Source organism: Molothrus ater, chromosome 21 (assembly GCF_012460135.2).
Source record: "Molothrus ater isolate BHLD 08-10-18 breed brown headed cowbird chromosome 21, BPBGC_Mater_1.1, whole genome shotgun sequence".
Taxonomy (NCBI): Eukaryota; Metazoa; Chordata; class Aves; order Passeriformes; family Icteridae; genus Molothrus; species Molothrus ater.
This window is the reverse complement of record NC_050498.2, coordinates 10,897,200-10,917,266: the sequence shown is the minus strand read 5'-3', so window position 1 is coordinate 10,917,266 and position 20,067 is coordinate 10,897,200. Positions and strand designations below refer to the sequence as shown.

General features: G+C 52.5%; 4 protein-coding genes across 10 annotated transcripts in view; 1 reads left to right on the top strand and 3 right to left on the bottom strand.

The window, feature by feature from the left end:
* The window catches only part of SGSM2 (small G protein signaling modulator 2), a 39,144-nt gene extending 35,605 nt beyond the window's left edge, over positions 1-3,539 (bottom strand). For all 7 annotated transcript variants that reach the window (XM_036395024.2, XM_036395028.2, XM_036395027.2 and 4 more), the window contains exon 1: positions 3,422-3,539. In XM_036395024.2, coding sequence (XP_036250917.1) covers positions 3,422-3,478 — 57 coding nt within the window. In that variant the 5' untranslated portion in view covers positions 3,479-3,539. The remainder of the gene's footprint in view (positions 1-3,421) is intronic.
* Positions 3,540-4,192: 653 nt separating this feature from the next.
* Positions 4,193-14,393, bottom strand: TNFAIP1 (TNF alpha induced protein 1). The gene is made up of 7 exons (XM_036395105.1): positions 14,328-14,393; positions 12,200-13,131; positions 10,578-10,747; positions 9,847-9,936; positions 9,711-9,763; positions 8,926-9,121; positions 4,193-8,596 (listed from the first exon to the last, which is right to left on the bottom strand). Exons 2-7 carry the CDS (start codon positions 12,414-12,416, stop codon positions 8,378-8,380), a joined length of 945 nt encoding a protein of 314 aa, XP_036250998.1. The 5' UTR covers positions 12,417-13,131; positions 14,328-14,393; the 3' UTR covers positions 4,193-8,377.
* A 38-nt stretch (positions 14,394-14,431) lies between these two features.
* Positions 14,432-16,444, top strand: IFT20 (intraflagellar transport 20). Its single transcript, XM_036395262.2, has 4 exons — positions 14,432-14,646; positions 14,858-14,943; positions 15,502-15,605; positions 16,030-16,444. Exons 1-4 carry the CDS (start codon positions 14,520-14,522, stop codon positions 16,109-16,111), a joined length of 399 nt encoding a protein of 132 aa, XP_036251155.1. The 5' UTR covers positions 14,432-14,519; the 3' UTR covers positions 16,112-16,444.
* A 672-nt stretch (positions 16,445-17,116) lies between these two features.
* TMEM97 (transmembrane protein 97) lies at positions 17,117-20,025 on the bottom strand. The gene is made up of 3 exons (XM_036395261.1): positions 19,891-20,025; positions 18,605-18,749; positions 17,117-18,079 (listed from the first exon to the last, which is right to left on the bottom strand). Exons 1-3 carry the CDS (start codon positions 20,008-20,010, stop codon positions 17,829-17,831), a joined length of 516 nt encoding a protein of 171 aa, XP_036251154.1. The 5' UTR covers positions 20,011-20,025; the 3' UTR covers positions 17,117-17,828.
* Between the last annotated feature and the right edge of the window lie 42 nt (positions 20,026-20,067).

Genomic DNA, 20,067 nt, shown 5'->3' with positions numbered 1-20,067 from the left:
ATACAGGTAAAGCAAAGCAAACTCCTCAAAGAGAAGCTGCTCAGCATTTGCAGCATCTTCTAATGGATCACTGCTCTTTCTCCCACATCCTACAAGGGCTAAAACTTTCAGAAGCAAACACTGAACCCATACCATAATACATGGATTATTTATTAAGTTTGACTCAAGAAATACACAAGAGAAATGCCTTTATGTTTAATTTTTTTTTTAATTTTATTTAAGGAAACTTTAAAAATGGTAAAGAAGAATGCTCATAACATACCACAATAACCAGGAACACAGTTAAAGCCTACAGCATTTTTTCCTTAAAGGAAAAAACCTAATGTCCACCATCCATACCTTCTTCAGCTTGGGCAGCTTCTGCTCACCTTCTTTATTGACAGCTCCTACTGCACTGACTCCTTACTCGCGATGAAAGACTGGCAGTGTAATAAAAGCTGATCAATAACTATTGCACTTCTGCTCAGAAGCCCTTACATTTCAGCTGCAAGTTGAGCAATTGAGCTTCTGAAGTGCCCTGAAATCGTTCAGGGTAGAACTGCTAAGGTTATTGTTATCCTGTTTGTTTCACAGCTAGGAAGTACTGTTTAAATCCAGAAATGGCAAAACCCTCCATTTCAGGAGGCAAAAGGAAATGGCCAGAGAAAAAAGCCTGTTTTATGAGTCTGCTTGTCACAACAGATTTTCCTGCAGAGAGAGATAAATGCTTGAAACGTGAACTTCCAAGCGGCCTCAGCATGAATCCCAGCAGTTACATTTTCGAAACACATTACATGTCTTCCTTTCTGTGAGAGCCAACAAAATACATTCCCTACTAATGGGAAAGTCCATCTGAGGAAAAGCAAACAGCATTAAATTTCCCAAAGGAAAAATGCAGAAGTTTTAGCTGAGAGAGACTGAGGCAAAATAAACTAAACACTTTGCACCAAATGACTTTGGAGATAACTGTTCTATACTTTGCAAAGACAACTGAATTTTACCAGGCTTGGGGGCCCACAGAGAGAATCCACTGCCTATGAACTCCTTTCACTATTGAAGTTATGGGAAAATCACTCAACAGGAAATAAGAGTCTGGGTTTAAAGGACAAGGGAAGGGGACCAGGGCTCTGAGAACAGACATGGACACGGAGTCAGGTTTTCCCAGCAGGCAGGCAGAGGTGGCTGTATGAAGCCACACATGATAAAAAATGAGGTTGAAAATTCTATTGGGGAAAGTTACATACAGGCATTAAGGGCAGCATTAGCCGGTGGGCAGTTACCAGTGGCTCGTGTTCAATTTCTGCCTCTTTGTCAATTGATTATTGAAGACAAATAAAATCTCCATCTCAGGGTCTCCAACTGTGACCTGAGCCATTTTCTGACTGTGAGCACAGACAGGGCCCTTCCACAGGTCTGTGAGGGCACAGGTGAGGGGTGTTACCTCAACCTGCTTATAATCAACAAAGGCTCTCATGGTTACTTTAGACTGGAAAGCTCTGGCCAACCCACTCTAAGTGCTCTAAAAGAGCATTGGTGAGGACTTGGGAGAAGGAAAAAACAAACCAGAGACAAACAAAATGCAGATGACACAGAAGGTACAAATAACACTTTCAAGCATTATTCAAGTAATTTAAAAACCAGAGTCCAATTAAAAACATTTTAGAGACTTTAAAAACAAATTAGCCTCAGATTTTTTAATTACACACCACTACTTCTCCTCAGCTTGAGCTGGCTTGGGTTATGAAAATCCATTTCACTTTCCATCTCATGCATTAGCACAAGATTGCAATGTTCACACTTGGAAAACATTTATCAGATTTATTTATATATTTAAGCATCACTCAGGAGAGCAAGCACACCCACTTCTAAATAAAACCTTGCACTGCCTCAGCTCAGAGGTTCTGGTTCAAGTAGAAATTTCTAATCAGAGTGGCATGTTCATGGCAGCATTGAGCAGGTACCACCTGCCCAGAGCCAGCTGCTGGCTGGGTCATCCTGGGACACAGTCTTGCTGCTCCCCATAGAGACTGTCCTTGTGTCTGTCCCTGCTCTGCCCCTTCCACGCTCCCCACCACACCTGATGTGTTCTGATTCCAGCATTAATGAGTACCAGGACACGGCAGTCGGGCTCAGGAACCTTGGCCACAACAACAACTTTACATCTGAACTTTGACGGCTCCTGCTGCTTCCCCAGCAGTGAACTGCAGAGGGGAAGGAGCAGGAGGGCAGGTACCTGTTAAAAAAACTTGTTACTGCTGTGAGGGATAAGCATTACACCTCCGCTTCACTGCTGTGTAATAACGGGCAGCTACACACACGGCTCACCACAGCCAGTGCCACGAACCCGCAAAATCCGATATGGGTGCATGGGGAGAGGTGGCCGCAGGGAGCCCCCGCTGGAACGCGCCCATGGCCCTTGGACACCACCGGCACCTCCTCCCGCCCCGGCAGGAGCCCTGCTCTGCGGCAGGAGCCGCTCCAGCGCGACACCATCCATCCATCCATCCATCCATCCATCCGTCCGTCCGTCCGTCCGTCCGTCCGTCCGTTCGTCCTGCCGAGCCCCGGGCAAGGAGCACCGCCCGCGGTACGGAGCAGTGCCGAGCACCGCGCCGCCCGCCAGGTACGGAGCGGTGCCGGGTACGGAGCGGTGCCGGGTACGGAGCGACGCCGAGCAGTGCCGGGTACGGAGCCGTGCCGGGTACGGAGCCGTGCCAGGTACGGAGCCGTGCCAGGTACGGAGCCGTGCCGAGCACCGCCCCGCAGCCCAGGAGCGCCGTGCGAGGAGAAGCGGCACCGGCCCGGCCGCGAGTGTGACCGAACACCTCCGGTCAGGTGCGGGGCCGGGCTCTTCGTGTACACACGGCTCTGGCTGCCCCAGCCCGGCAATGCCACACAGGTGTGTGCAGAACAACCACCCAAATTAACCCTTCCCAGGGCACAGGTGCTCTGGCATTGGGAGTCAGCTCGGCTCAGCCACGGGCACCTTAGAAATACCTTTCTTACCTCCCATTTCCCCCCCTTCTCCTCTAAAGCTCCCAGTTAAAGAAAAAGTCATAAAAAACGAGTGCTGCGGGAAACACAAACGGGAAAGGGAGCGGGAGCCGATGTCAGCCTCCTGCCGCGGCACAAGTCCGCGAGCGGCATCCCGGCTCCAGGTGCGCCCGGGGTACGAGCACCGAGGTTCCCGGAGCCGCACCGCCCGCAGCCCCGCCGGGGCACAGCCGCGTCCTCGGCGCCAGCCCGGACGGGCGCGCACGGCCGAGCCCGCTCCGCGCCGAGCCCCCGGGAGCGGCACCGGGAGCGGCACCGGCCCCGGCCCCCGCCCGGGCCTCAGGGCGTTCCGCACGCGGCGCGCGCTGCGACCCGCGGCCCCCCGGGGCCGGACCCCGGAGCTCTGCCCGCCGCACAGCCCCGGGGCCTCCCCCGCCGCCGCCCTCACCTCCTTCTTCACGTTCCACAGCAGCTTGTCCTTCACGGCGTCCGCCGAGCAGCTCATGTTGGCGGGCCCGGGGCGCTCACAGCTCCCGACCCGGGCCCGCCGCCATCTTCACCGCGGCGTGACGTCAGCGGGCGGGGCGGGGGCGCAGCCCGGCCGCGGGGGGGCGCTGTGCGCGGGGAGAGGCGCGCGGAGCCGGGGGGACAGAGGGGGACAGAGGGGGACAGAGGGACAGGGGGGACAGAGGAGGGACAGAGGGGGACAGAGGGGGACAGAGGGGGGACAGAGGGGGACAGGGGGGACAGGGGGAACAGAGGGACAGAGGAGGGACGGGGGGGACAGAGGGGGACAGGGGGGGACAGAGGGGGGACAGGGGGACACGGGGGACAGAGGAGGGACGGGGGGGGGACGGGGGGGGGACGGGGGGGGGGACGGGGGGGGACAGGGGGGACACGGGGGACAGAGGGGGGACAGAGGGACACGGGGACGGAGGAGGGACAGGGGGGGACAGGGGGGGGACAGGGGGGGGACGAGGGGGGACAGAGGGGGGACAGAGGGGGGACAGAGGGGGGACAGAGGGGGGACAGAGGGGGGACAGAGGGGGGACAGAGGGGGGGACCAGGGAGCAGGTGGGACACAGATCCCCGCTCTGCTGCTGGCCCCGGTCCAGGAGCTCCAGCCCCAAATCCTCGGTGGGGATCGCATCGGCCTCACGGAACTAAAGTTCCACAGACCCACACTACCAATAAAAAGTAATGATTTTGGAGAAAAAAATCACAGAAGACAAAATATAACACTTTATTAAAAATTAGTGTTCTATTTCCTTTTAATGCACTGGTGAAACACTTTAATCAATAGATAATTGATTAATTACTGCATTAACTAGGTACTTTTTCTGTAAAACTGACCCTTAAAAGTTAGACATGAAAATAAAACAAAGACTGAATCTCTATGAAAATAACTTGATCACAGAATGTCAATTTAAACAAGATCAGCAATCATATTTGTTATCCTCTGGATATAAAATATCATAGAAATCCAAAAGAATCCTTTACTCTCAATAAACAAATTAAGTGTCAGCCACCCTGTGAGGTAGGGGAGGGTCTTACTCGTTCCATGGGATGAGGAGAAGTGCCACACATGCAGAAAACAGAGCCTGTCCCTGAGGGAGGGCAGGGCTGGAACAGGAACAGGACTGTCCCACAGCACGGGAAGGTGGCTGCGAGGTGAATGCCAAGGATTGTCACAGAACACAGCCTCGTTGTGCAAGGCAGGGGCTGCTGGGCAGACCCATCCAGTTCAGGTGTATCCCCAGTATTGCCTGGAGAGAATTCTGTCTGAAAATGAAAAACCTCGAGAAGAACAAAATCAAACCAAGCCACAGTAAGCAATGCCCGTTCAAATGCAGCTCTCAGTGACAGCACAGCCCCTCCAGCACCCTCCCTGTCCATCACTTGTTTTCTGTTTTAACCAACAAGTGCAAAAGATCAAAGTCACTGGAGTGGAACACTGCAGCAGGATAAATGTCTCCTGCTCAAAAACCAGCATGTCAAGGTGAAGGTTAAGCCGTGCCTTTTGTCTGGGCGCTGAGCAGCAGCCGGAGCTGAGCCCTGCAGAGCTCTCCCCTCTGCCCCGGGCCAGGGCTCCTTCCCTCCCTGCAGAGGGCCCAGGGCTGGCAGGGCACAGCACTCACGTTTGGGAAACACCGGGCAGCCCTCGGGCACAGGGCTGGGCACGGCTGGCACCCAGAGGCTCCCACTCGCTCCCTCATTCAGGGCACTGCTGCATGCACAGGCCTTTGACTAAATCGAGGAGTGAAGAGACAGTGAGTCCTGTAAGAATGACAGCTGATGTAGTTACAATTCACACCCTACAAGCGGGGCATAAAGGCTCTTTTTTCTCCCAAAGGCTACTCCAAATTCCTGTTAATGCACCCACTGGTGATGGTCTGGGTGGAAGCCAGTACAAGTCTCCACTTGCAGACAAACACATACAATTAGAAACCTGTATTGTCTTAATATGTGCTTAATTTGAGCAGAGATCCTTGGAGAGCTCACTGCAAACCCACCAATGCTGCCTTTAGACCGTGTCACCCCTGCTCCCTGCTGCTGCTTCTGCACTACACTGGCTGTAATCTCATGTTCTAGAATGTCTAGAACACTCCTGTCACAATAATTAATAGCCTTCAGTTACGTGAAGACTGATTAAGGTGAGAGTACAAAGCATGTGTCACATCTCAGCTCCAGTAGTCGAAGTGAGCAGAACCTGGTGGGACAGAGACTGGAGCAGGGCATGATTTCGGCGCAAGGCAGACTCAGTGACACCCCGTGCTGGAGCAGCTCCAGACAAGCAGGGCTCAGGGGAGCCTGCAGTGAAATGGAAAGGATATCTGCACATATTTCAAACCTGTACGTAGCTGCTGACAGTTCCTACTGATCCACATTCCACAAACACCAAGAAGATCCTTCACGCTTGGTAAAAGATTCTCACAACCCAGATGGTTCTCATAACTGTTTGCTTCCCAGGTTAATTAATCTAAATTCAAATCAGAAATTAATACTACTTGTTGGCTGTGGGAAATAGGGAAAGGAAAACTAAACCAAAACACAGGCTTTTCTCTGCTTCTTGCAGTGTAACAATTCACGAGTTGGGTCCATTTTGTTAATGAATCCTGCGAGTACAGAAAGCCTCTGGAGTAGCACAGGGATCTGACATTCTCTTTCACACATTCCTTCCCACACCTGTCCTCCCCAGAAAAAATAAAAGCAAATATGACATTTTTCTGCTTATAACATCATTTAAACACAGGTTTGCAAGGCGATCAGCATCACTTACTCATGCTGTTAACATTCACTACGATAGTAACAAGAAAAAAATAATATAAATCATTTTCCAAGAAACAGAAGTGCCACGTGTTTTTTAAATGGCATCAGCCTTTGTTACAAGACAGAAAAAGCACAAGATAATAACTCGAATCTATTAAATGCAGCACAAAGACCCCATCACTGCAGCCTCTGCTGGTGCCTTCTAATTAAATAGCATCAGTGGAGGGAAAAAATTTTAAAAATCCACATCACACTCTAGCAAAATTAGAGAGAAATACCACAAAAATCTTTGTTGAAACTAAATCTCAACAGCTGTATTTTCCCTGGCACAACAGAATAACCAGCAGGAAAACAAAAACTTACAGAAAGAAGTATAAAAGAGATTGCTAGGATTATTAGAGATTTCAAGAGGCCTTTCACAAGAAGGCAGGTGCATCCCTGTGCAATGCTGCTTCCTGAATGTGAGGAGAATGAAGCGAATCCTGCCACGTGTAAAGGCAAGAAAAGTCTGTTAGTGTTTTCTTACTAACCCACAATATTTTAATTTTCAAAAACCTATATGAGTGCAAATAATTTTTTGTTCCCTCCCCTGCTTCTATTACTCCCAAACCATCTAGATCTCAATTCTCCTTAGAAACTCCCTGCAGTAATTTGGGATCATTTTGTTGTCAGGGTTTTGCAATAATTTTCTTTAAATTTTACAGGTGGATTTGGCACTGGTCAAAGCAGTTCAGGACTGACCACTGTGGAATCTGGAGCTTCGTGACCAAGTATGATATGGGAACACAAAGGCAGCTGTGGAATATATCCAAAACATCCCTGGCTCCAGTGAGCAGCCAGCAGGAATTACCATGACAGTGGCAATACTGCTACCTACAGCTCAAACATACAAGCAAATGTTTAAAAATACAACAATGGCTTTTCATACTGAACTTGAAACTGTTTCCAGAAAATTTCTAGAAATTTCCCAATTTTCAGAGCAGACTTGACACTCACCTCCTGAAGTGCCCTGTACAATCAGCACCCAGCCAAGCACTCAGAATAAAAGCGATTATTTCAGTTTAAAATCCAGTATAAGTCACCTCTCTCCTGTGCCCAAAGCCTCTCGCAGCTCCATGCTAGAACAATATTTTCACAGCTGTTTTTCCTCTTCAAATTCTACCCTCTAGAAGGGATTCAGGACCCAGAACTTGAATTCACATGTTCTAGCCTTAGAAAACACTATTTAGCCTGTACTTCTCCAGCCACTGCAATTTTTCCCCGGCTGCTTGAGAAATTTAACATCAAATAGCACTTTTAGGCCACAGGAGGAATGTAAAAACCAATTCCCCAGACTGCCCTTGTTTATATAAACAGGATTTCACAGTGACAAGCTTCAACCAGGGCAACAGTGCCACAATCTGCTCAAGTTTGCTTACTTCAGGTTTCTTCCCTCACCATACTCATTTCCCCTTCTCCCAGGACAAGTCATCATCTACACATTTACATTTTCAGAGAATTCCATTTTTCACATGGAGAGGCTGATGGCTTGATTCTCACCACTTTGGAAGAGCTTGCCTTGGAATCAATGAGTTTTAAGGACACTGTCCTGGAACACAAACCTTTGCAGGTGCTCTGGGGACAGGGGTGGGAGAGCACAGGTGCAGCTGACTGGCCAGCCAAACGTTTCTCCTGGGGGTTATCCTGTGTAGGGTCTGCCAAGAGCAGCCACATTCAAGTTCCCTCTTCAGTCTCTTGATTTAACAACTGCAAGTTCCATTACACAAGGCCCTGAAAGGAGAGCTGTCTGGAAAGAGCTTTTCAAAGCGTCCCACCTGACTCAGGAAGAGCAGTGCTGCTCACGGCAAGGGGGAAACTGGCAAATTGCTAGATAGGAAAGAGCAACCACAAAGCGAGAACCAGCGCTCCACATCCCCCTCCCAGCAGGAGGAGGGGCCAGCCTGCAGGTAAAGCACAAGGTGCACGACTCACACCTCAGTTCTCCAAGGCCTCGGCCTTTAGCGCTGCCCTGCGCACACACAGATCCCCGCTGCCCTTCCAGGGGGCAGGGCGCCCTGTGAAGAAGGCTGTCCAGGGGAGCCCCCCTCCTGCCAGGGACAGGAGGGGAGCTGCAGCTGCTGCAGGCCCAGCCCAGCTAGTGGCCGAGCTGGCGGTCGTCGTAGGTGCTGTACCTCTTGACGTGGATGCGGCGCACGCGCTCGCGCAGCTCCAGGCCCTCCTCATCCTCGCTGTGCGAGGCCTGGCTGCGGCTGCGGCTCGTGGCCTCCAGCAGGGAGTTGTCTGGGACTCGGGGTGTCTCGTAGAGCAGGACGTTCAGTGTCTCCTCGTAGATCCGTGCCTCAGGGAACTCAACCTGCCAAACACAGCACGTGTCCTGTTCCTCAGCCAGCCGGGATAGCAACTGCAGCACACACCCGCACGCGAGCCATAAACCACACATTATAAAGAGTAAAAAATTTGTGGTGGAGGGCTACTCCCACCAGTTCACCTCCCTCACCTGATCTTTTAGATTGCTCTAGAAGGGAATACAGTATCTCAGTTTCTTAACATTGGACCCTGGTAACCTCAGCTGCACTACTGCAAATTCAAAGGTAACTCCTGAAGTGAGAGAAGCTCTGCAGACTCCTGAAGCTAATCACAACCATTTGTATCCCGCAGCACGGGCAGGTGAAGCTCCATTACCTTGGTTTGCTTCTTCTCCGTGGCGTAGACGATGGAGGTGCAGCACACCTCGGCCAGCTTGCGGCCCTGCCCGTAGAAGGACCAGCAGCAGATCTCGTCCCCGATCACGTCCTTGATGAACAGCACTCTGCCGTTGAACCGCAGGGACAGCTTGTCAAACAGCTCAATGTTCTTCAGCAGGTTGTCATCAGAGTTACTGAAACACAGCAACAAAAGCAGGAACAGGGCTTTTCATGCAGCCATCTCTGCCTGTTCCACCAGCTTTCAGCACTGATCCAACTGCAGAATACAAATAAGTAGTGACTCACTGCCGCATGCTGCCAAGAAAAGAGGGGTAATAGCCCATTTCAGATACAAATACACTGCTCTGACCCCACGAGCAAACACAGCAGCCTTTAGAGGTCAGCTTACACAATTAATAAGGACAGCACAATGTCCCAAACTATTACATGAACTATCCATGCTCGAGATGATCAAACCCCACTTCACTGAAGTTCTCTGGCTTGATGACAGCAGAAGTCCAGAGTCAGTGTGTGCTGGAAGGCCATGTGCTCTGCATCCTGCACACCACAGACACACTGCCAGCATGAATACGTTATTTAAAAACCTAAGTTTTACTGACAGACATGCAATGTAAGGCCCTACTTACTTTTCAAAGCAAGATAGTTGTCAAAACCCAAAACAAACCAAAAGAAGTGAAGTTAGATCATTCATCATCATCTTCCACTCCCACAGTCAAAAAGCAACTTTTCCACTAAAGCGAGGGGAAAAAAGAAGGGACATACCTGGTGTAGGAGTATTTATTGTTGCTTCTATTATACAGCAGTTTAACAACAGGCTGTTGGGAGCGAGAGAAAAGAATAGGTAAGTTCTGTGTTTCAATACACTTAGCATAAATCCACAGTTGAAAAGAGCAGTTACTTTCATTGATGACTCTATCAGTCTCTCCTCTTCTTTTGGAGAGGTGATAATAGGGATGCTGCACACAGGTTCATACAAGTCTTTCTTGTCCTGTTTTAATGAAAGAAGAAAGAGAGGAAATAAGAAAGGAATGCTAAAGCTGACGTTGCTGCTGCTGCCTCCTTCAGCCCCTCCAGCCATGTTCCCAAACGCTGTGATGCACAGGAAAAGAGCTGGGTTGCTACAGTAACCACACAGCTTACCTTGATCTGCAACCCAGAATCACAGCACAGATTTCTTATCCCCGGAAGGCAGCAGTAATTGAAATATTGGGATGCAGGTGGATGTCCTCAGCTATAGCCAGGACAAGGTCTAGTCATACTTGGTTTAAGTGGGTTTAATATTACATCCTTTCTTGAAGAAAAGGATAGGAGGAGTCTGCAGTAGTTTTAATCAACTCAAACCACTGCACAGATGAGCATCAGCCACTATGAACTGAGCACCTGGCAGAACAGGATGTCACCAACATGAGCCAGCCCTCAGGGACACAGAGCAAAACCCAAGTGTGGGCAGGACAGGCCGTGTCCCCAGATCCCTCACCACCTATTTACTAACTCATATTTTAAAAATGCCTTGCACATCTCAGACTTGGTGCCATCTCTAAGGCCATGAAATAATCTCTCAAGTTGTCTTAAGTAAATTTTATAAGCAAAACAGCCATGAAACACTTCACAGGATACTTCTGCTCTTACCTGCAGGGCTGCTTGGCACATGTCCACTAAGCCCTGGATGAGATAGTATTTGGCTTCTGCCATCAAGGCTTTGATCTCCTGCCTGTGTTTTGGAAGTGCAATCGTGTCATCTCTGAGATAGTTTAAAATTGTTCCAAAGTGCTTCCCACAACGGTCTATAAGGATCCAGCCTGAAAAAGAGCCAACACATTTCAGTCACTTCCACACAAGAGGCAAGAAAAAGCTCCCTGGAGAGGTTAAACAGCACTGAGGTTTCCTGACACTGCTCAGGACACTTCTCCCATTTCACCCAGTGGAAGTCTCTACTGCCTTTGAGCAAACTGAAGCTGGTTCTGAACAGAACCTGACAGTGGAGCCCCCTTGGTATTGCCCAGATGTTCCTGCTGCTTCCCAGCACCCCAAAAGCAAAGCCCCAACCTAAAAACACTCAGCTTCCAGCACAATGCACTGAGATTGCTGCAGGAACCCAAGTGCAGGGCTACACTGTGATGCTGGGCAGTCAGAAACTTCTGAGAGCCAAGGAAGGACTAGAAAAGAGAATTCACCAATGACTGCAACAAGTAGATATGGATAAGTTCTGTGGCCTAATAAGGAGGAGTTGGCAATTCTCCAAACACATCTGCTGCTGCTGTTTGGAGTTAAAAAGAGAGAGAAATGTTCTGAAGATGCTAAAAGGCAGATCAGCCCAGAAAACCCAGTGTGAGGGAAAAGCTGTTCTAGTCCCCAAAGAGGAGCAAAGAACAGGACAGACAGATCAGGAGGAAGCACAGAGGGGATGAAGCAGAGGAAACAGTAGCAAATGGACAAATTCTTGCAATTTTACAAAATCCCTGAAGTCACATTCCCTAAGGAAACAGGATGTCTGATTGCTGCCAAACAATAGCAGTGTAGGATGCACGCACACACAAGGCTTAGTATGGTGCCAAACCCTTTCCCATAACGTGGAAGACAGGAAAAAAGTGTTATTTTGGAATCTAGGTACAGAAAACAACCTAGGAAAGTAAGCTAAACTCCTGCTGGACTCTCCAGCTGGAGCTATCAGAACATGACTCATTTTCCATCCAGGCTGAGGCTCTTATACAAAATTGCCTGTTCTGCCCTTTATAATGTATCAGGGATTTAAAATATCCTGTGTCCAGCTGGAGATGACACACTGCCTGACTGATCCCTAAATGCTGCCATGGTACCATGAGCCACAACTGAAACATGCTGCTCAGGAAAAGGGAAAAAAAAAAATTTCAACAAAGCAAGGCAGGCTATTCTGAGCCTCAAAGCTGAAAACTGCACGTCCCTCCTTGCGTGCGTGGTTTGAATAATGCCACTGCTTGATGTGACAGAAATGACAACCCACAGACTGTCTGTTCAGTCTTTACAACACCAACACCAACCTGCTCACCAGCTGTGAGCACAGGAAAGAGGACCAGTCCTTCCCCAGTTCATTTGAGTAACAAAACCAGGTATTTTTGTAAAGCCAAAGGATTGCTAGCACCAACAGGACTTGGCTGCCTAATGCTCCCAGTTATTTTTGGCATATATCATTCTCTACACCCTTAACGGAGTAAAACCACCACCAAACCCCAGCTGTTTTACAAAACTGTCAGCAATGAAAGCCACACCCTTACCTTCCTTGTCGGTGAGCACCTCCATCCTGCCGCTGAACATGGCCTTGAGCATGGTGTCGTGCCTGGTGAGCACCTGCACCGTGGTGTAGTACAGGGAGCCCCCGACGTTGAGCCGCACGTACTTGTTCCCCAGGCCGCCGCCCTTCAGCCCGCCGGCCTTGGGCTTGTGTCCCGCGGCCGGGCACAGGGCGCTGCCCAGGCACGTGTCCCCCGACATGGCCTTCTGCAGGTAGATGACCACCCTGCAGCGCGTGGGCCGGGCCGGCCCCGCCGTGGTGCCGCCCTCACGCCTCAGCCCGCCAGGACGGCGGGGCAGGGGCCGGCATCACCCGCGGGTCAGCACGGCCGGGGGCCAGCACAGTGAAGGGCGTGGGACGGTGTGGGGCCAGGGGCCAGCACGGTGTGGGGCCAGGGGCCAGCACGGCGTGGGACGGTGTGGGGCCAGGGGCCAGCACGGCGAGGGGCCAGGGGTCAGCACGGTGTGGGGCCAGGGGTCAGCGCGGTGTGGGGCCAGGGGTCAGCGCGGTGTGGGACGGTGTGAGGCCAGGGGTCAGCACAGTGAAGGGCCAGGGGCCAGCACGGCGAGGGGCCAGGGGTCAGCGCCGTGTGGGGCCAGGGGTCAGCACGGTGTGGGGCCAGGGGTCAGCACGGCGAGGGGCCAGGGGTCAGCGCCGTGTGGGGCCAGGGGTCAGCGCGGCGAGGGGCCAGGGGTCAGCGCCGTGTGGGGCCAGGGGCCAGCACGGTGTGGGGCCAGGGGTCAGCACGGCGTGGGGCCAGGGGTCAGCACCGGTGTGGGGCCAGGGGTCAGCGCAGTGTGGGGCCAGGGGTCAGCACGGCGAGGGGCCAGGGGTCAGCACGGAGCACGGTCAGTACACGGAGCGCGGTCAGCACGGAGCCCCAGGGCCACTCCACACACAGACGAGGATGTCACTCTGTGGAAGAGACACCTCCTAAGGACACAACTACACGCATCCTGACGAAACACGATTTAGCTATTTTTCAGACAATTGATGCAGCCAGTGCTGTGTCACTTCTGAGGCACGTGAAACTCTCCTGACTTCCTGTTGTTGGATCTCCAGCCAACACTGCAAACAACACCCGGCAGGAGGGCCCGGCTCACACTCTGCTGGAATTCAGCTCCCCCTCGGCCTCCCAGCCGAGCCCAACTCTCTCTGAGCCCAGCTGAAATGCCCTGAAGAGTTTCCTGCCCCTCCTTCAGCTGGGGTGTGTGTGCATCCCCCTGAGTGCTGACGTTGGTTTGACTTTAAACTGGAGACACAAATGTCTCTTCAAATGCCTCAACACTGAAAAGATGGATCACAAGGTTCTATTTTCTGGTAACTCCTTTCATTCAAAACTCTCCTGCATCAATCCTGGAGCCCTGACCAGTGAACGTAGTTCTAATTTGAAAAGAAAATAAACAAGACTCCCCACCACGTACACCACTGTTTGTCACCGATGTCCCGCCTTGTTTTAAACCCTCAAAATCCCCTTTTAGAACAGTGGCATGTTTGTAACAGCAGCCAGAGCGAACCCGTGAGGAGACAGGAATCCAGCCTGTCCGACCGAGCTCCTCAGAAGGGTTCGCGGTCAGTTCCGTCCCCCCAGGCAGTTTCTCACTGCTCGGACCGAAGAACGAAGCTAAACACGAGCAAAGAAGCTAAACCGCCTGCCCAGCCAGCGCAGGCAGGAGCCAGCACAACTCCTGTAGGTGGCCACGGAGGAGCCGTGAGGCCTCTGCTGAAAACAGCCAGAGATCTTTAATTACCCCTTTTGACACGACCGAAAGCTCCCCACATCCCCTCCCGTCCCTTCCTGCCCCGCGTGGGAGGCAGGACGGGCTGCGGAACAATGGCTCCGCAACGGGACCCGCCCCGGCCCAGCACCGCCGGGAAAAAGAGCGACCCGAACGGCCCGGGGGAACGTGAGGTACCGGGGCAGAACGGGAGCCGGCCCCGCGCGGGTCACACCGAGCGGCCCGCGGGCCCTGCCCGGCCCTGCCCGGCCCCGCTCCGCCCGAGCCCCCCGGGACAGGCTCCGTCCGCCCCGGCCGCGGTGCAAGCGAGCAGAGGCGGCGCGGCCCGGCCCCGCGCACGGCCCCGCGCACCGCCCGGCCTCTCTCACTCACCCGCCGCCGCCGCCCCTCAGCCCCGGGCCGCCCGGGAGCCGCCGGCCCGGAAGAGTTTCCCCGGCTCCCGGCGGGCGCAGCGCCGGCGGAGGCGGGGCCGGGCCGGGCGGTGCCGGAGGAGCCCGAGCCCGGCTGTGCCGGCTGAGGCCCCGCTCCGTTCCGCTCGGTTTGGCTCGGCTCGCTGCCCCGGCGATGGCGCAGGCGGCGCTGGGCGCGGCGGGGCTGCACTTTGACGAGCTGAACAAGCTGCGGGTGCTGGAGCCCGAGGTGGCGGCGCAGACGGCGCAGCTCCGCGAGCAGTGCCGGGCCTTCGTGGACAGTGAGTGCCGCGGGCCGCGCCGGGCACCGGGGACCGGGCAGCTCAGGCCTTCTCCCGCCCCTTTCATCTGATTCCGCCCGAATCCTAAAACCTTCCTGTTTACTGTAAACGCTAAACATACAGCTGCGTCTAAAAACTATATGGCAAAGCAGGAGCATTCGATCTCTTTAGGGAAGTTCTGGGTATCACTTGACGATTTTTTTCTTTACAGAAACAGCAGAATTCCAGAACATAGTGGGCAGCTTGATTGAGCTCGTTGACCAACTGGCCAAAGCTGTAGAAAGTGAGAAGATGAAGGTACTGTGCAGTAAATTCCTCGCTTCTCGTGTGCACTGTCCTGTGTGGGGCCTCTCTATCCCTCCCTCCCTCCCTTTACAGCAGAAGCAACGATTCTCTGTCAGCATCCTGCTGGCCTTCCTCTGCGATTAACTGGGCCTTTAAAATTGAAATCAGTGATAATATTAATCAATAATAATGAATTAATAAAACTTATGATAGTGTCACATTGCTCACACATGAACCAGTCCTGCTTTCCCTGCTTGTCTATATTTCTGCACAGAAACAGAACATGTTAATCACTCCATTTTGGTAGAATTTGTCCTCCAGAGGCAGGAGAGGCCTCTGGTAGCCTGAGTTTGTCTGGCTGTTGGGCCAGTTTGTGTGTCCAGAGGAGTCCCTGACTTTGTTCCTCGAGTTTGGGGAACACCAAACTCCCACCCACCCCTCAGGAGCACAGCATCTCACCCTCTGTTATTGCTGGCATGGCTGGCATGCCCCACACTCAACCTGCTGGGAGGGAAGGGGCTAAAGGAGTTAACCAAAACCCCTCCACACATCCCTGCCCTGTCCTGCCAGGCCATCGGGGCACGGAACCTGCTGAAGTCGATTGCAAAGCAGAGAGAGGCTCAGGAGCAGCAGCTCCAGGCTTTGATAGCTGAGAAGAAGATGCAGCTGGAAAGGTGAGTTTTGTGTTCGGTGCTCTGGGGTGTTGTGCAGGCTGGGAAGGCTCAGGGTGGACACAGGGCTGACTGCCTGTGCTGTGGGACCATTGGCTGGTTCAGACCAGCCCCACCTGCATCAAAGGTGTGTCCTGAGCACATGGGAACAATTCCACAGGCCTGGAGTTACCTTCAGGCCCTGCAGTGAGCCCAGGGAAGGTTCATCCCTGAGGCCTTCAGGGCTGAACAGAGGCAGCACGGGCCGGGGCAGTGCAGAACTCTGACAGCTGCATCAGCCTCGTGTCTGGCTGATAAAGAGCTGCTCTGTGTGACTCAGGCACCTGCTGCTTGCAGTGACTCACACAGGCAGCCCAGCTCCCCTCCCAGCTCCCGGGGCTGCTCTGACCCCCTCACACGGGGCCTGGACCCTCTGTTTGTCTCGCAGGTACCGGATCGAGTACGAGACCCTCTGCAAAATCGAAGCGGACCAGAACGAATTCATCGACCAGTTCATCTTCCAGAAATAGAGGGTTTTAAGATAAAAACCAGCTCACATGGAAACTTGACCATTCCAGAATCTTGAGAATTTCAGAAATATGCAATTTCCGCTGTGCAGGAGTGCAGATGGTTTGTACAATGGAGGGGCTGTACCTCACTTTGAGTGTACTGTGGCAATAAGAAGGGCTGACAGCTCACAGCTGCACAGACTGTTCTGGCCTTTGATTTTATACCAGTTTTGTACAGTCAGTAGTTCTAATTCAAATTCCAGTTGAATTAATGCTACTGGTGCTTTGTTGTGTTGCTTTTTGAAGTCTACAGCTCTTTCATAGAAATCAGAAAATAAATTATTGTTCTCAGACTGTCTGGCTGTACCAGAATTAGTTGCTCCTCCTCTGTTATTTTTCAATGTAAAGGTTTACACACAAGCAGCAGTATTGGATCTACATCTGCCTATGGTACTTTTTCTATAGAATTATTAAAAAAAAGACAGAAATGTATGATATCCAGAATGGACCGATTACAGATACAGAAAAGCAGAAACTACATGAGAATTAAGAACTTTGAACTGTTCCTGAGGAATGTCCATTCAGGACTGTCGTAATATGAGAGCTGAATCCTTTTATGGGCATTCTTAGGATGGAACACCAGACTGATGAGGGAAACCATTCTGAGTGTCAGTGACACCAGGAGTGCACCAGCTGTAAACTACGAACACAAGTGTGAACTCGAGCCTCGTGTTGGAAGTGCAAACGTGCATTTTGTGTATGTGTACAGCACTTCAGTACAGAAATGCTGCCCTTTCCAAAGCCTGGGGAAGGCTTCAGCTTTACACAGTGAATAAAACCTGCCAGCAGTGCCTGGGCAGCTTCACGGGGCCCATCACCTCACCAGGCTCCAGATGAAAACCAACCCCAACCACACAACTTCTACCTGTAGCTGTAACTTACGCATGGATTTACTCTGGGAACTCTCCACCATCTCGTGGTCACTGCAAGTTCCTTCAGCCATTCCCTGAAGAAGACTGAATGCAGTTTAATGCGTTTAGTTATTTATTTCCATACCAGAAATGATTTTAGGGAAGAAAGAAATTTCCAACTCCTTGGTTACAATTCCCGAAGTACTTCAGAATCCTCTGGGCAGTACTCCTGGTTGTCAAGGGTAACTTTAAGCATTCATGAATCCAGATTTTGGCACATTTATCATTGATCAGACATTTATAATTAATCAAAATGAAGCAGAGCAAAGGCAGTGGAAATTTTAAAGGAAGGGGCAAGGAAGTTAAGAATCATGATATGATTTGGAATGCTTCAAAAGAACAGCTTTGCAAATCTGTGTGTAATGGGTTAGGGATTCTTCAGAATATGTGGTTGGAAGACAGATTTCCTACTTGAGTGGTTTCCAAACAGTCATCTTGGGAAAAGGGACCTTGGAAGAACAGTATCAGCTGCAGAGTGGGAGTGAGTGTGTGTGTGTGTGTGTCCTCTCACAGAGTTACACACCAAAGGGTTAAAAGACCATTTTCCTGGGAGAGAGGCCTTGCACAGACCTGACCCCTGGCTGGCCCAGGCCCCTGCCAGAGCTGTGTGTGGTCGAAGCAGGGCTGTGCACTCCAACCAATTCCATTTTTCCTTGCAGCAGCCAGTGCAGCCAACACGAGGGAGACGTTTGTCCCAGAGGACTCCGCCAGCGCAGGGTCGGAACCAGATGCAGCACAGGTGTGGTGTGCATGACCTCCAGAGCCAGCTACTTCCTTTTCCTCTTCTCCACGTGTTTGTAGTGGGGGTTGCAGAGCATGGTGAACAGCAGCAGCAGTGGGATCAGCAGGTAGGGCAGGTAGATGGAGAGCAGCGCCAGGCGCTCGCGCAGCGTCTGAGGCCCCGCGTGCTCCGCCTTGGAGAAGTCGTGGAACAGGATGTGGGCCAGGATGGCAAACAGAGTGGTGGCCACGTGGGTGGAGTAGATAATGGCAGGAGTCCTGATCCATCTGCAGCCACCTGTACAGAAGCAAAAAGAAAACAATATTTAAGTATTTTGAAACAACCGGAATTCCGAGTGACAGAACACTGCTGCCTCTCTGCCAGGGTAAGCCATCACTCAGATGGAACAGGGAGCAGAAAAAACCCTCAGTACTAGTAGGAACCAAGGAAATTTCTCTCCCCTGATGGCAATTTAGAACAAAGGGGTGATCCTGAAAGATCTAAAGTAACAAAATGAGTACACGGGCTTGACCCAGACCTTTAGCTGGCCTGGAAATTAGCCAGATGTCAAATGCTGATGGTGGTTACACAAATGGCTGCACCTGACAAGGGCCTGTAGTTACAAGGTTTTGTTTCTGACAAACTTCATTCTGTGCTGCTTTCTCAGGTAGAACTCTCGTGTGGGCCCTAGCAGCCCAGCCCTCCACAGTACCTCCCTGAAACTCCCTAATCATCATACAGAAACATTCTCTGCTGCACAGCAGCAGCTGTCCTGCAAAAATGCCCCCAGGACATGCCCTCGATCACCCTGGTTCCCCCCACCTTTCAGGAAGGCGTAGGCAGCGATGGGGAAGAAGGGCAGCTGGAGAAAGGCTTCGCAGTAGATGAACGCCTTGAACCACTCTGGGGGCTGCAGCATCAGGGGGTCCCTGAAGGAAGTTGCATACTGCTGCAACAGGTCTGTCAGCTGAAAAAACCCAAAACAACAGTCAGTCACTGAGTATCCACCAGAGCAGGGCAGAGCTCCTGGTTCTCTATGGGATGAAGCCACCAGGCTGTGAGCACCTGCTCCTGAGCAGGGCTGGGGCTGCTGCAGGGGAACAGCTCAGCACCAGGATTTGGGCTCAGGCAGTTGCAATTAGTTTCTGACAGAAATGTAAACTCCAGCACAGCTTTACATTGGACTTTGAACAGAGAGATATGCATTGAGATCTGCTGGTTAACTATTAATTGGAAATGGTTCCTATACTGGAGTAATCTTACAGGCAGTTCCGATGGCAAAAACCAAATCACCAGTTGTAAAGCTCAAACAGGAGGTGACACCCGTGATGATGAGGGCTGAACTAATTATCTGCCATCCAACCGTTATTTTAATTGATTTTATGATGTTCATTGTCTTCTGTGATTTTGTTCAAAACCCAGCAAACCAGAGATTTTTACGAATAAATTCATTAATTTGGCATGCCTGCTCCTGCAGCGGCAACAATTCCCTGTTTCATTTTTGGCAGGGATTTGGGGAAAGCCCGGGATCGGAGAATGCCCGGGGCCGCAGGAGCCACGTCCGGGGCACGTTGCGCGGGCCCCGCGCTGCCGCAGCCTCCGGCCGCCGGTGCCGAGCGCGACAGCGAGGGGACAGCGAGGCCATGGCCTTTCCATGGCCACGGAAAGGATGTCCTTGGGCAGTTGTGAAACAGCCACAGCCCGCTCTGGGCAGAGGAACATCCCCACCGCCCGTTCCGGGGCGAGCAGTGACCCGCACCAGTTCCCGGGCCCTCCGGGGGACACAGAGCGGCCGCCACATCCCCGGGCAGCAGCATCGGCCACAGCCGCCGGACGCGCGAGCCAAGCATCCCTCTCCCATTCCCATTCCCACTCCCGTTCCCGCTCCTCCCCAATGAATGACCCGGCTGTGACTCATCCCGTGGCACCAGCACCGCTTCTCTCCCAGACGCTCCTTCACGCTCTCGCTGCAGTTTCGCTCCCCCTCTCCCCCCCCGATGTCTCCACACACGAGATTCGGCGCAGGCCGCCCCCGGCCCCATCAAACCGGCGGGTGCCCCTCACGCATCGGCGGAACGAGCCCCGGCCCGGCCCCCGGCCCCACTCACGGCCCGCGGCGCGATCCCGGCGGGCAGCAGCGGCTGGAGGTCGATGAGAGCCGTGATCGGGATGTGCGAGATGAAATAGAGGGCGAAGAGCCGCTCCCGCCACCGCGGAGCCGCCGCCATCGCCGCGCTGGCCCCGCCCCCCGCTGGCCCCGCCCCCCGCGCCCGGCGGCGGCCACG